Below are 14,627 nucleotides of genomic sequence, written 5' to 3'. Positions count from 1 at the left end.
ATAAGGAGCGCAAAAGTCGGAGATAATGTACAATGTACTCCGTAATGCCAATTCCGAGGGAGAAACAAGCCCCTCAGAACTTCCGAAAAAAGCTGGCCGAAAGACTCATTCACCGAGTTGGTTGAGCATTGGGCCAATACATTCCAAGACACAATGTCTGCGCACCACTGCTACCCATTGATAGAAGGCGCAGTGGAGATTTCCTCAGTCACGAAAATATAAATATGGTTGTGGTTGTGGTTGTGGTTGTGGGCAAGACGGGATTCTCGGCGATGTAGACGCTCAACCGGCACCCAAGACAAAAATTCATAATGGGCAACAAGATGAAGACGCTGGGCATCTTCAACCTCACTGGCCGCCCTGTACTAGTCCAATACCGCTCCTCCAATTTCCTCATCCTGCTCGTTGTATGCGCCGCCGTATTCACCGACATATTCCTCTACGGCATCCTCGTGCCCGTCCTCCCCTTCGCCCTGACGGACCGAGTCGGCGTGCCGCACGACCAAGTTGCCAAATGGAACGGCATCCTCCTCGCGCTATACAACGCGGGCTTATGTGTAGGGAGCCCCGTCTTTGGCTTCTACGCTGACCGCACTTCGTCACGGCGACTGCCCTTTCTGCTCGGTCTAATAGCCCTGGCTGCTGCTACACTGTTACTATGTCTAAGTACATCCATTGCTTTGTTTGCAATAGGGCGCGTTCTTCAAGGCATCAGCGCCGCGATATGCTGGGCGGTCGGTCTGGCGTTGCTGGCTGACACGATGGGGGAGAAGAGAGGTTGGGCGATGGGGTGGGTGAACTGGGCCATGACGGCGGGCTTCTTGCTGTCTCCGATTATCGGGGGCATTGCGTATGCGAAGGCCGGGTATTTTGCCGTGTATTACCTCGCTTTTGGCTTGATTGTGTGCGATATCGTGCTGAGGCTGCTGTTGGTGGAGAGAAAGGTTGCGCAGAAGTGGCAGCATCGTGAGCGGAATGAGGGTTCGAACACGGCCAACCAGGAGCAGCAGCCCGAAGGGAGTGCTGTGAGATGCTCAGGGGACGTGAATCCCGATTATGGGACGATTGAGCGGGATATGGCAGGACCAGCAAGGGCATATTGGAGTCTGATCAAATCCAGACGCCTCCTAGCATCACTCCTGGGCTGCATTATGCAGTCTGCATCCAAGTAAGCCATTTCTTCTTCTTTTCTTTCTTTTTGGAGGAGTGTAGCAACGTCATGGAGAGAAAGCACTGACAAGTTTCAGATTCGCCTTTTATACCGTAGTTCCTCCTTTCGTCGACAAGACGTTTCACTGGGACTCGCTTGCAGCCGGCCTCATATTTCTATGCGTCTTCTTGCCCGGGTTCCTGTCGCCTGTTGTCGGCACCGCATCCGATCGATACGGCACGAAATGGCTCTCGAGCGGTGGCTTTCTCATGTCCATCCCCATCTTTGTCTGTCTGCGCTTGGTCGACTCGGACTCCATCTCGCACAAGGTCCTTTTCGGCGTGCTGCTGACACTCATGGGTGTTGCTACCACCTTGTCCAGCACCCCGCTGATGGCAGAGATTACCTACGTGATTGAAGAGAAGGAAAAGAGGCAGCCTGGGGTCTGGGGAGCCAAGGGAGTATACGGGGTTGGGTTTGGACTGTTTACTACGTCGTTTGCGCTTGGGGGCGTCATTGGTAGCTTCATGGCTGGGTATCTGTACGAAGGGCCGGGTTGGGAGACTTTTGGATGGGCATTTGCGGTTTGGTGCGCGGGAGGTGCGTTGATATGCGGCTTGTTTGTAGGGAGATCGGGGCAGGAAGCACGGGGGTAAAGATTTAAAATCAAGAGAAATAGTGTGTCTGGCAAAGAACAAGCAGGGAGTTGGAATATGTGCTGGCTGGTAGAAGACGGTTCAACGAGACAACATGAATGTGTAAAGGTCAAGTGCAACTATTCAATGTTCCATGTCCGCTCGAGGTCTGGTGCCTGCCCCGCTACCTACAGGCTGCAGGTGTTTCTGGTCGGCGCTTTTACTGACGCCGTCCACCGGTACCACACATGCAGCCTCCCGTTGCCTCCCATCATTGATTGATGCTGACATGGACCCCAGTGGCTCTCGGGGGCATCAGATTGTGCGCCGCCTGTTCCTCAGAGCGCATGCATCACTGAGGTCTGCACTGGAGGCGGGATAGCGCTGTTCCATTGTCATTGATGTCGCTGGTGCCAGTGGCAGCCACGGCCGCAGCTGGCTCGGCCCTGGACAGGCCGTGCCTGGACACCCCGTTCCTCCGTTCCCAACCGATTGAGGACGGGGGCCAGGCGCCTCGGCGAATCACCGTGTCGCACAGATTGAAAAGCTGATCTTCTGATGACGATGTATCATGTGGATGCTGATGAGCCGCCCCAACTTTTTTTTGTCTCGAGTGACCGTCCAACACTAGCACCACTTCAAGGCTCCCTTCTGCCTCACTCCATATCCTTGCCTCGCCGTACGTTGTTTTTGTTTTCTTGTTTGCTTTGAGAATGCATGTCTCAACCTTGGTGGCAACCACTCAACGTCGCTGAGAGTATTTGACGGCGGTGTTCCCCGATGCCCGCCAGGATCCCTTTTTCACAGAATGAGCGCTCTTACGATCCCCCGAATAGCCACCCGGCTTGGCCCCAGAACATGGACATGCTCAGCTTGTCAGGGCCAATTGGCCGTCGCGAATTCTCACCCGTTTGGAGGACTCAGACGCTTTGCTTCGGCTAGGGGCTCATCACAAGGAGCCAACGGCAATGGTCGTAGAGGATCGCGATCTCGAAGGGTGTTGTTATTCGCCTCGGCCAGTGCAGCTGGTGTGGCGAGCACAGCGCTTGCTTTTACAGATGAAATTCGGAATAGCTACGAGTCTATGGAGCGAACCGGTAGAGTTGTTGCCGCACTGGCTATTTGTATTAATGAGTAGGGGTTTCCACCGACCTGCATGATGCCATGGTATATCATGGGGCTAATCGTCTTGACAGTTACCGTACGACACTAAACGCAAAAGCCACGATACAAGACGAGGAAGAACAAACCAAGGTCTTGCAAGCGTGCCACAAACGTTGCGCCGAGAGAACATTTAAAGTGTTGGAAAAGAATGGCGGCATTTTCATCAAGCTGGGCCAACATTTGGTATGAAGGGCAGTTCTCCCGATAGCGCCAAACACGAAGACTAACCGTGCTCTCTCCTCCACAGAGCGCCATGAATTATCTCTTGCCGCCCGAATGGACAACAACTTTCGTCCCGTTGCAAGACAAGTGTCCCGTTTCGTCGTTTGCATCAATAGAAGATATGTTCCGCAAAGACACCAATGGAGAGCTATGGGACATCTTTTCTGAGTTCTCAAGTGAACCAATTGGCGCAGCCTCTCTTGCCCAGGTCCATCTAGCAACGTTGAAGGAGTCTGGTCGCAAAGTCGCCGTCAAAGTGCAGCACCCTGACCTCGAAGCATTTGCGCCTTTGGATCTCGCTCTTACAAAATACACTTTCTCTACGTTGAAACGATTCTTCCCCGAATACGACCTCGAGTGGCTTTCTTCCGAGATGGAAGTGTCGCTTCCAAAGGAACTCGACTTTCAAGAGGAGGCGGACAACGCCATGCGGATGAAGGCACATTTTGCCAAGATGCCGGAACTGCCTCTCGTCATTCCCGAGGTGATTTGGGCCAAGAAGCGTATTATAGTCATGGCCTGCGAGTCTGGTGCTCGACCCGACGACCTGGAATACCTGGACAAGAACGGAATCGACCGCGACGAGGTCTCTGCCACGCTAGCACGCATTTTCAACGAAATGATTTTCGGAGATGGCGCTCCGCTGCACTGCGATCCTCACGGTGGGAACATTGCCATTCGCAAGAACAATGCTCGCCGTGGCATCGGACGCGGCCCAAACTTTGATGTCATACTCTACGACCACGGCCTCTACAGAGATATCCCGCTGCCCTTGCGGCGCTCATACGCCAAGATGTGGCTGGCAGTCATTGACGGCGACATGGACCGCATGAAGAAGTACTCGCACGAAGTCGCCGGCATCGGCGACCAAGACTTTCCCCTCTTCGCATCCGCCATTACAGGACGTGACTTCAGCGTCGTCAGTAATCAGGGCTCTATCCTGCAGACCCGCAGTGCCGACGAGGAGCAAAACATGAGCTCGTCCCTTCAAGAAGGGCTCATCGTCGACCTGGTCCAGATGCTCAGCCGAGTGCCGCGCATCATCCTGCTCATTCTCAAAACAAACGATCTAACACGGAGCTTGGACGAGAGCCTGCAAACTCGTCAAGGTCCTATTCGCAGCTTTTTGATTCTCGCGCGGTACTGTACACGCACCGTCTTCCATGAACAGCTAGAGCAGATTCGAAACAAGGGATCACTGCTCTGGCCGCCAAATGGTTTGAGGGTGTTTGCCGCGTGGCTGGGTTACCTGAGGGTGGAGGTGAAGCTGGAGGCCTTTGAGCTCTGGCTGGGTGTCAAGCGGGTGCTGGGTTTGAAGGTAGACTTTGCTGGCGGGTCGCAACTGTAGAGTGAAATAGACGTAGATAGACCGTGTATGATGGGGTATGATAGACTGTATATATGTAAAAGCGATGAAAATTTAGACTATAAGCGGAAGAGTTGACGGAGCTATCCTCCATGGAGTGGTGCCCTGTAGGGTAATACATGGGAGATGTTGTCTTTTTTTATTTTTTGGACACGTTTGACACAACGAGATGGGCATTACAGAATAGAAACATTGCTGCTAGAGTTGGAGATATTCGAGGTATGATAAAAGTTGTATAATCTAGAGAAACGTATTACAGCGCGTGATGTGTTGCAGAATCGCAAGTCCGCAAGATACAAATCTGCACAGAGCCTACCACGCGACATGCGATCGGAATGAAAAGGGGATTTAAAAAAAAAAGATACAAAGATCCGTAGACTGTGGAATCAAAAAAAGAAAACGTGGTTTCGCCCGGGCTCGAACCGGGGACCTTCTCGGTGTTAGCGAGAAATCATGACCAACTAGACCACGAAACCAAGGATGCGCTCCTGTGAGGAACTCGATGGAGACAATGGTCTTGATTGAATCTAAGAACCTTTCCCCTTGCCACTCGGTAATTTGTTGGCTAATGATTTTGTAGGAGAATGTGACAAGGACGTACTATATAAGGGCTTGGAGCAAATTTGTATTTAGTTAATAATTCGCTTTCATATCAAAGCCTTGTGGTCTTCTCAAGACCCCTGAGGGCGGATGACCCTTGTTTATACAAAACAGCGGAGAGCAAGCCAGCCTGGATGCGCAAGGCGTCAATCAAGTCTCGAGCGTGTGCGTAACCATCGTCAGGCCTGTGCCTCTGTTGCAGCTTGACCTCCGTGTAACATATGCCTTGAGATTATTATTTCTTTGTCAGTCGGGTTCTCCTTTTTGAAACCGATGGATGGCGAGTCTCTTGGCGCACGCTATGAAGCAAGTGTATTTGAGGTGAAACGATCAAATTGCAAGCAGGACGGACGTTGCTGTGGATGACCACTTTTGCCATTCGTGTATTTGACTGGAACATGTCGCATGTCGTTGTTCTTGGATGACGTACAGATACCAGCAGCTCATTTTCGGGATAGAATCTCCTTTTGACTTTTGCGCAAACACGTTTTTGGCAATAATGAGTTGGGAGAGGAAGCAGGTTAGGAAGGGATGATTCAGACTTCAGAGAGATCAACTCGCTGAGGCGTTGTGGGTAAGGGTTAGGGTTAGGGTAGAGGAAGTACATGTAGGTAGGCATGTTTCGCCCCTCAAGTGCTAGATTCTACGATTTGCACATTATGAGCCATATGCTAGGACTGATATTGATTTAACGCAGTACAAGGTACCTAGTTAAAAAAGCCGAAGCCTTCTTACTACTTGCACAATCAACATTAACGCTACATGTCTTCGTCCAGATAAACGGCAGCAATAGTCCAACTCGCAGCAGCTCCATCGACCTGCTATATAGAGCCAAGCCTTGACGTACATCTGTGTATCTAGGTGCATTACGTCTGTCCGACACGCCTTTGTTGCCTGGCTGCGGGGGTGTTGGGCAATAAGAATCCCCGCCTCGTCTTCACGCTGTGACATGAAGCTGAAAGACCCCTGTGGTGGCTTGCGCTGCTGAAAGATGGAGGCCGTCATTCCCAAAAGTATACGGAGTACAAAAACCTTCTTGATGAAGGAGTGCTTGGGCCCGGAAACCGTCCTTTCTAAACTTGACGAGTCGGTGATTGAAAGCAACACCAGAAGCGGAATCCGCCAAGTTGCGGCGACTTGGGCCATGCTGGAGAAACTAACTCGAGAATTCGCCAACCACGGCATGGCGATTCACTGCGACATCTACACCGAGGATGGCTATCCCACAGACACACCCGTTGTTCTGTATTTTCACGCCGGGGGCCTGGTTGGCTGGGGACGAAGGGCAGTGCCGCCGTGGCTCGTTCAGGTCGGTTTCCCACGCCTCTCACGAGGGCTACATATATATCTAGAGTGCGCATGGCTGACGCTTGACTTGCTTGGCCTGGCCGGTATACCAGACCTGCTGGGAGAGAAAATGGCCCCTTGTAAGCGCAAGCTACCGCCTCATGCCCCAGACCACGTCCAAGGGCCTGATGGAAGACGTCGAAGCGGCGTATGAATTCGCCCGGAACTGGCGTGCTGATGGGAAGAAACGCCGTGTCATTGCCGCCGGCAGCAGCGGCGGTACGTTGAAGATATTATTGATGCTTCCTCGCAAGCCCAGTCGTTCTCTCTCTGACAATAATATCCAGGCTTCTTCCCATGCGCCATGCTGGCTCATCACAACCCCGTCAAACCGCTCGCGCTCCTCTCAGCCCAGGGCATCAACTCGTTCCGCCACAGCTTCTTCAACTCGTCCACCCTGCTCACGCCGGAGCCGATTCCAGACTCGGTCATGGCGCCCATCATCGCCGGCCCCGTCGTCATTGGCGAAACACGTCCCGGCGACCCGTCTGCCTTTGACGTCGGCCAACTCACGCCCGATGGTTCCAGAAACCCCGACTACAAGCCTCCAGCTCGCCCGCAATCCCCTGATGACTCAGACGACGCTGCTCGTCTCCGGGGTATGCTGTACGACTACTACACTCACAAGAACCAGTGGGTCGAGCTGCTGGGTGACGTCGACCCAGGCTACGCGTGGGCAAAGGAAGATGCGGCCGGGGCCAAGGCTCGCGTGGAGGCGTGGCCGCCGACCGTCATCTTCCACGGCAACGCCGACTACGACGTGGAGCTGGCGGTGAGCGAAGAGATGAGGGACTCCCTCGGCGAAGACAAGGTGACGCTGCTGGTGGCAGAGGGGCAGGGCCATCTCTACGACTTGACCAAGTGTATTGAGGATGAGGCACCCGGGATGGATACCGTCAGGGAAGCCGTCCGGTGTCTGGATGGAATTGTTGCCAGGCAATGATGAGCCGTGCCGTGCCTTTTACAGGAATGAAGGATACAAACTACATATTGATGCGCTACTACTTGTACCACAACTACTCCTCCTTGACCGGGCCAAGCATGGTCTCGTGACTCTCGTCCTCCAAACCGGCCGTCACGGCTTGACAACGGGGAACAGTTTTGGGCATAGACTATATTAATAACTACCTAGGTGCTAGTTATTAACTAAGGATAGAAGGATAGGAAACACAGATCCTTGAGCAAAGCTCTAGGGTGCTGTCCAGAGTTCAACACCAAACATCCTCCTCCAAAACAAGACGACCATCCAAAGGGCCCCTGGCAATTCTTGCGGCGGCAGGTTGAGCTGCCATTGCGGCGGTGATTGGCACTTTTTAAAGCCACTCGGCCTCATACTCAGTGGGAGGAGGATGAGGACGAGGAGGGCAGTCAGGATGATTCTGCTCGCACAGGGTGATGAGGAGTTTGGTGCCGGCATCGCATTTTGGTAGGACGGGTATGTGGTGGCCTTGAGGGAACGAGGTCAGGCGACGGCACTGAGGCTGAGGCGTCCTGGGCCGAGGTTGAATATCGACAACGCCGGGGAATACGAAATGCGGGTCGTTGCGTCTGATATCGTACGTAAACGGGGAATCGGGACCGCGATGGAGACTCCTGTAGATCACATCTACCGGGCCCTGCCCCGGCATGGGCGACAGCACCCTCAGCCTCAGGTCCGCGCTTGGCGGTACTTCTTTTTCAGGAATTGTGTATGATGAGAGCCCCTTGATAATCACGCGGCGGTTGTAGACCCCAACCTCGTCGACGTCGATTGGATTAGGCTGAAGGATGTCCAGGTTGACGTTAGTATTCAGCCTGTTGTTGATGGTGATGTCGCCGGGCTTCTCGGGTTCGCCCGAGAAGTATGCCGGGGAGGCCAGAGAGGAGGCCACGAAGGCGGCAACAGAGAGCATCGAGTACTTCATGTTGGCGTTGGGTTGGGTGTGAATAGTAATAGATTGTTGTATTGTATTGTAGTAGCAGTGTAGGTTGATTTGGTTTGCAGAGAGCGCATGGTTTTTACATGTCGAATACGGCTCTTTATATATTTTTTTGCCATGCACGTATATCCGTTATTTTTCGCATGTTATGATATAATAACCAGGATCAAAAAATAAATTATATTGACTTTTGCGGCTATTTTATTTTTCTTGCGAAATTAATTTTTTTCTCATCAACGTTTCAAAATGGCTACGCAGACCTGACACTGTAGCCTGGCAAACCCAACTCTACGGTAGATGCAATCGACTTTTACCGTTTCTGCTGTGCCCTATGACGGGACATGCGGAAGGTTGTGGAATGTCGATGTGTAAATTAAATTTATGGCAACTACATTGCCGCGAGGTTGGTCTCCTCTTGTCCCCAGTTTTGGATGGACGATTCTACGGCACTTGTGCTGAACAAATGCTAATTGAGCCTCTTGTATCATTTGGATATGTTAAAAAACGTCTTGTACTAGTGTCGAAAGCGTCAATGTGCAGAAAACCCAAATCCATGTACAATCCGTGCATGTGAAAAATGTTTCGTCTAAAGTACTTTTCCCATCCGTCGTTGCTGCCACGCAACAACAAGAGCAAAAAGCCAAAATACACCAGCAGCAGCTTCTAGAACCCCAGTTTTCATCAAAAGCCTCAAATAGAATCTAGATTTCCAGTCTTGTAGCTGCCTGGAGCATTGGATTGAAGCCATGTAAATGCAACGCGGGAAATAAAACTTCAAGCCACTCGTCTCGTCGTCTTCCCCCTCCTCAAGCAACGACGTTATTCGACAACCACCAAGCCCAGACTTTATCCCCAAAGGTAAATGGACCGGGAAAAGAAATGGCATGCCATATTGACTTTGGAGCACGATCTTGGTCAGCAAGCACAGTAAAGTTTGGATTCCGCCCTTCCCTCCACGTTTGAGCTTGTTCCCGTATCGTGGCCGTAGTTGTTACATGTGAATGCCTGCTTAAGTACTCGACACCAAGTCTAGAATCTACAAAACACGACACAGTCGCCGTGCACTTACGTCACCCCAAGCCTCGTGGTGAAGAGCAAAATTCTATACTAAATTGGAATGTTTGCGACGTATTGACAGGTACCTTGATGAATTATTGCGCTGTTTGCAACGGATCTCCCTCTTGGATAAATGTTTTCTGTGACAGGTACTCGACGGCCAAATACTCGGAAATTAAAATCACACAGTCGGGATTCGGGACCAGTGCCACCAGACGCCACTGCCACTCACTTGCTGAGGGGTAAGCGGTTTAGCATTTCCATCGCACATCTTGACTGACCGCGATGCGTCGGATATCCAGCCACGGAAAATCGACTCTGCGACCAGTCGTCTCAGTCAATACCAGTCTGGTTGTCTTCCAGGCAATGGCCAGGCCCGCTGCTGCCCGCCGCGAGAAGGACGTATTTTCTAACCAGACAGACCCTTTGCGCAAGCGTTGACAATCTTGTCAGTCAAGTAAAAAAATTGAACAATTCAAATATAATAAAAAGTAAAAGAAAGAAAGACCTTATAAAAGATGAAAAAAAAAAAGAGATCCCACCGGAACCCATTCTCAATCGCTTCTTGGATATAGGAAAAGCCCGATGCGGGGGTCGAACCCGCAACCTTGAGATTTCGTGTACTCTAAGAGTCTCACGCTCTACCGATTGAGCTAACCGGGCGAATCCGAACTCGGTTGCTAACCTCGCTCGGAACAGTCCGGTTGGATTGTTGAACGAGACCAGAGTATAATCAACTTATAAAGGCTGTGTAAAAAAATTTTCGTTTTTGGCTGTGAAATGTGCGCGCTGGGACTAAAGGATCAACTGGTGTGGTCTGGAGTGGGCTTCGGCGGGGCACTGGCGTGGGACCCTGGCCGCAGGCTGCATGACTTGGGACCTTGGATTATTGATGGACCCATTGATACTTGAGGTTTCTGCTTGTCTTGCAGGGGGCTCGTGCGGACTGCACAACATTCAAGGCCATCGCGAAATTTTATGCTCAGTGGCCTGTGACTGCGAGGACGAGGCACATGTTTGCTAGTTTCAATCGACTTCTCCATTGCGTGGGCGTTGATTGCCAAGTGCGCGTGTAGAGAACAGACAAAATACATGTCGTTCAGACATCAATTCGTGGCTCTGCCATGCTCCCATGCTCCCATGCTCCGTGCTATAAAAACACAATAAATATACTAGATCCAACCATCCGTATGCAAGCTTCTGGTATCTGAAAACAGAATGCGCCGTTCCCATGCATTTCCCCCTCTCCTCACTGCCAACCTCAACCGCTGCCACCGCTCCGAACGCCAATGCTGTCCTCGTACTCTGTCCATCGCAACGCCTCTTCGACATCATTCACAAAATGCGACTCGCCTCCACTCAGTGCCACAATGCCACTTCGTTCCAGCAGCTTCCAGACGGCGTGATCTCGCCGACTGGGGCCACGGGAGAAGAAGATTCGTACACCGCGTTCTCGGTAGTTGCGTACAATTTCCTCAAGAACCTGCGTGCCCGAGCCGTCCATCGATGTGACGCCGTGAATGTCAAAGATGACGTTTCGGTTGGATTCTTGGCTCCGCAGACGGGGGAGAGCCGGGTGCACTTTTGAAGTTCCATACAGCTCTAGCCGTCGCAGTCGCGCCTTCAACTCCCCCGTGTTGGCAAAAGTAAGCGGCTCAGGAATCTTGACAATGAGACAGCCCTCAATAAACTCCAGGCATGCACGTCCAGACTCGGCGTTTTCGAACCGGTTCGTCCCGGGAATGCGCCCCAGAATCTGAATTCTAGGGCGTGTGCTGTGCTTGATGACGAGAAGGATCGAAATGCCAACCCCCATGGCCATGCCGAGCGTGAGAGAGTAGAAAATCGTCGACAGGAAGATGACGGCCATGAGCCCAAGCTCCGTCCAGCCCCTGATTGTGACGAAGAAGGCAATGTCATGCGGCGCCTCCTCTATCAATGAATACGCCACCACAGATATCATGGAACAGAGAACAGGTTTCTGTCGAGTGTTAGACAAACACGTGTTCAAAACCTCAACGAGAACGCACACTCACCGGCAAAAAGTAAAAGTACGGCAGCAGGAACAAGATGGACAAGAGTGAGATCAAACTCAGCAGAATCGAGCTTACGGGGCTCTTGCCACCAGTCGTTTTGTTCACCTTGCTCCTCCCATAGCCTCCAAAGGCCGGCAGACTCATAAAACAAGCGCCGACGAGGTTGGCAGTGCCTAGGGCAATCATTTCTCGGTTTGCACTCAATTCGATGCCTTGAATGGCATCATTGCCTCCCAGGCTCTTGGCGGCGACGGATGACTCGAAGAAGCCGAGCAGTGCAATAAGAAAAGACGTCGACATGGCACTGCGAATGTGCTTCATGTGAGCCATTTGAAACGGCCATCTAAATGCAAAAACGCCTCCGTTGGCGGCTTTGACGGCGCCAAGGACCTCAACGCCTTGCTTGTCCCAGCGAAAATGCCAGCAGAGAATGGCAGAAACGACGACGACCAAGAATCGATCTGGTACAAACACGACCGAGGGGAATCTAGGTTCAAGACGCTTTTTAAACTCGCTGTACTTTTGTCAGCAACCCGATGAACGGCATACGGCATACGGCACCAACGAATGTCAAGACTCACCGGAAAATCATAATGACTAGGAAGCTGATGCCGGCAACAGCAAACGTGAGATGGTGGGCCTCACTAATATTTTCCACAATAAAGGCAATCTTCTCAACGGTACTGCCGTGGCTTGCGCCATCGTCGCTTGCAAGATCGTTCAGACCAAGCTCAGGGATGAGCTGGTCTACGGCTATGACAAAGCCAATGGCGCTGATAAATCCACGCAAAAAGGGGCGGCTTAGTACGCTGTCCAAGAAACCCAACCGTGCTATTCCTGCAATCAAAACCGTAGCTCCCGCCATACCAGCTACAACCCCACAGATCTGGGCATGAACGAGGTCGTTATCCTCAGCCGAGCCACCGCTGTCGACGCTCTGCTGCACAACCGTGCCTACAAGCAGAGAGCCAGCAGCCTCTGGACCAACAACCATCTGCGACGATGAACCCAGCAAGGCGTAAATGAAGGGCTGGAAAACAAAGGCATACAGGCCGTGAATTGGAGGTACATGAGCGAGGTTGGAAGCGAGCGACAGCGCCATGGGGAGATAGAAGGATGCAATGGTAATGGCAGACACAAGGTCGCCCTGGAGATAGGACCATTTATACTGCTGCATCCAATTCAAGCAAGGAATGTAGTAGGACAGATACCTATCGACACTATTAGCAAGCCAGATGGGAGGCTGTGGGCGTTTGCAAATATTCACATCAAGGGCGTATCTCTGAATCCAGCTCGATGAGCGAGTTCCCTAGTCTCGCCCATCCTCTTGGTCCGGATTCTCCCGCTAAACCATTTCTTCCAGCCCTCATCGATTGATTCTTGGGACGAGGAATTGTCAAACAGCCCGTCGGGCCCCGTGGTGACAATATCGTCCCTAGCAATGGGGAATACTTCGTCCGGGGTCATCGGTCGAGGGCTAAACGTGCCGTGGTTGCAAACGCCAGGGTGAACGGCGCTCGATCGCCTGCGTTCGGTACTTCCGCCGTCGGAAATCAATGGCGTGGACTCGTCTGTATTGCCGCCAACGGTGGCATCGCCACGAGCAGCGTCATCCCTAGAAGGGACTGCTTGTCTAAATGCCGGGCCGCTGTCCTGGCTACTGTCTCGACTCGAAGCTGCGTGGCTCTGGCGCAGCGAGCTTGGCTGGGCTGGCCGGTGGCTCTTGCTGGAGGACGAGTCCTCACGATGGTGCGAGGGACGCCCCATCATGTACGCACAGGACGGATTATACTGGCCCTGGCGGCCGAGGCAAGATAGCAGGCGAGCAGGCGAGCAGCCAGGGACTCTCGTGATGCGCTCAAACTGCCTTCCAAAGTTGTGGGTACGACGTGTGCAACCCCTGTACCTGATGCATCGAATGTAGCGAGAGGGGCGTAACAGCATGCAATCGGGCGATCTAGACACGAGAGAAGAGATCAATGCAGGGTCAGAAAGGAGGAGCGAATGGTGCGCATCATCAGACGAAAACTCAAACCCGGGATGCGTCAGCAAAAGGGTCCAGGGACTACGCAAAAATGTTGGTCGCAAAGGGGCTTGACCTACTTTTATACGATCCGAATTTCGGCCCGCACGTCCCTTGTTCCTTGGGCACAGGATGTCACTGAACGCGTGGAGACTCCGAGAATAGCGGGGCTGTCTAGAGTCAAGCGACCGCTGCAGCCACTGAGAACCACGGCATCACTAACCGATCGACGACAAGTCGGCAGGGAAACGGTTGAGGCCCGAGAATGGAAGGCGCGAACGGACTGGTCTGGACCAGGCAACACGTGCACCCAGAAACTGGATTCTGTATGCTCTACCGATCTGGACTTCATCAACATACCTGCCCGTGTCACAAGAGATGGGGTCCTACGCCGCTCATTATATATTCGCCATGTACTCCGTACGGAGTAACGGGGCCAGAACCCCCGACAGGGAATTTAGGCGATCATGGGATACTGCGAAATGATCGGTTGCATATGCAGGTAAACCTGGCAGCCAGGCTGCGACACCACCTTGAACACAACCGCCACAATAAACCCCGACAGAACCAGAAGCGGAGTTACACAAATCGTGGTCAGCCGCCTGGTCATTGGGCATCATTGACCGCGGAGGTACGCGGGTGGGTGGCATACTGTGACAGCGCAGGAGTGCATTGTCGGGTTACTGGGGAAAAGGTGTCAGTAATACGCAAGACAGCATCACCAAGTGTTCCTTGCATTCGGAGCTAAAAGGTTATACAAACGACCTGTTCTTCTTCTTCTTCTGCTTCTTATTTCATACCCCATCTGTTGATCTTCTATCCCTGCAGGACTCTACTCCGTATTTGCATCGACATTGGCACCAGCCACGCCTTAACAAGTCAGCACACAATGGCTCGAGGACACCCTCTTGCGATATATTCTCGAGCAGGATACTTCCTAAACAAGTGAGAAAATATTTTCTCTTTCGATTATAATGCTCAACATATTCGCAACAGCAAATAATTAGCCAATCCGCAGCATTCCCCCTGTTGACTACTTCAGTTACCAGTTTGTCCCTACTTTATCATGACCACATCGGGAAACACCAACTTCTTGCCCTCACTCCCCC

General features: G+C 52.2%; 5 protein-coding genes and 2 non-coding genes across 7 annotated transcripts; 3 read left to right on the top strand and 4 right to left on the bottom strand.

Annotated features, from left to right (window-relative positions):
- Positions 1-311: 311 nt before the first annotated feature.
- On the top strand, positions 312-1,806 carry G6M90_00g010870 (uncharacterized protein; the record flags this gene model as incomplete). The annotated part of the gene is made up of 2 exons (XM_066129697.1): positions 312-1,168; positions 1,248-1,806. 2 exons carry the CDS (start codon positions 312-314, stop codon positions 1,804-1,806), a joined length of 1,416 nt encoding a protein of 471 aa, XP_065985984.1.
- A 787-nt stretch (positions 1,807-2,593) lies between these two features.
- ABCP2 (ABC1 family protein MCP2) lies at positions 2,594-4,519 on the top strand (the record flags this gene model as incomplete). The annotated part of the gene is made up of 3 exons (XM_014693948.2): positions 2,594-2,919; positions 2,982-3,132; positions 3,197-4,519. The coding sequence occupies 3 exons, from the start codon at positions 2,594-2,596 to the stop codon at positions 4,517-4,519; spliced, it is 1,800 nt and encodes a 599-aa protein (XP_014549434.2).
- Positions 4,520-4,939: 420 nt separating this feature from the next.
- On the bottom strand, positions 4,940-5,013 carry G6M90_tRNA00000007. The gene has a single exon. It is a non-coding gene; the product is annotated as a tRNA-Val (tRNA).
- A 1,115-nt stretch (positions 5,014-6,128) lies between these two features.
- G6M90_00g010850 (uncharacterized protein) lies at positions 6,129-7,427 on the top strand (the record flags this gene model as incomplete). Its single annotated transcript, XM_066129696.1, has 3 exons — positions 6,129-6,446; positions 6,538-6,703; positions 6,772-7,427. 3 exons carry the CDS (start codon positions 6,129-6,131, stop codon positions 7,425-7,427), a joined length of 1,140 nt encoding a protein of 379 aa, XP_065985959.1.
- Positions 7,428-7,797: 370 nt separating this feature from the next.
- On the bottom strand, positions 7,798-8,388 carry G6M90_00g010840 (uncharacterized protein; the record flags this gene model as incomplete). Its single annotated transcript, XM_014693950.1, has 1 exon — positions 7,798-8,388. One exon carries the CDS (start codon positions 8,386-8,388, stop codon positions 7,798-7,800), a length of 591 nt encoding a protein of 196 aa, XP_014549436.1.
- A 1,650-nt stretch (positions 8,389-10,038) lies between these two features.
- G6M90_tRNA00000006 lies at positions 10,039-10,122 on the bottom strand. Its single transcript has one exon. It is a non-coding gene; the product is annotated as a tRNA-Lys (tRNA).
- Positions 10,123-10,720: 598 nt separating this feature from the next.
- G6M90_00g010830 (uncharacterized protein) lies at positions 10,721-13,262 on the bottom strand (the record flags this gene model as incomplete). The annotated part of the gene is made up of 4 exons (XM_014693951.1): positions 10,721-11,440; positions 11,496-12,009; positions 12,077-12,706; positions 12,763-13,262. 4 exons carry the CDS (start codon positions 13,260-13,262, stop codon positions 10,721-10,723), a joined length of 2,364 nt encoding a protein of 787 aa, XP_014549437.1.
- Positions 13,263-14,627: the final 1,365 nt, after the last annotated feature.

Source organism: Metarhizium brunneum, chromosome 1 (genome assembly GCF_013426205.1).
Source record: "Metarhizium brunneum chromosome 1, complete sequence".
NCBI lineage: Eukaryota > Fungi > Ascomycota > Sordariomycetes > Hypocreales > Clavicipitaceae > Metarhizium > Metarhizium brunneum.
This window is presented reverse-complemented; position numbering and strand designations above follow the sequence as displayed.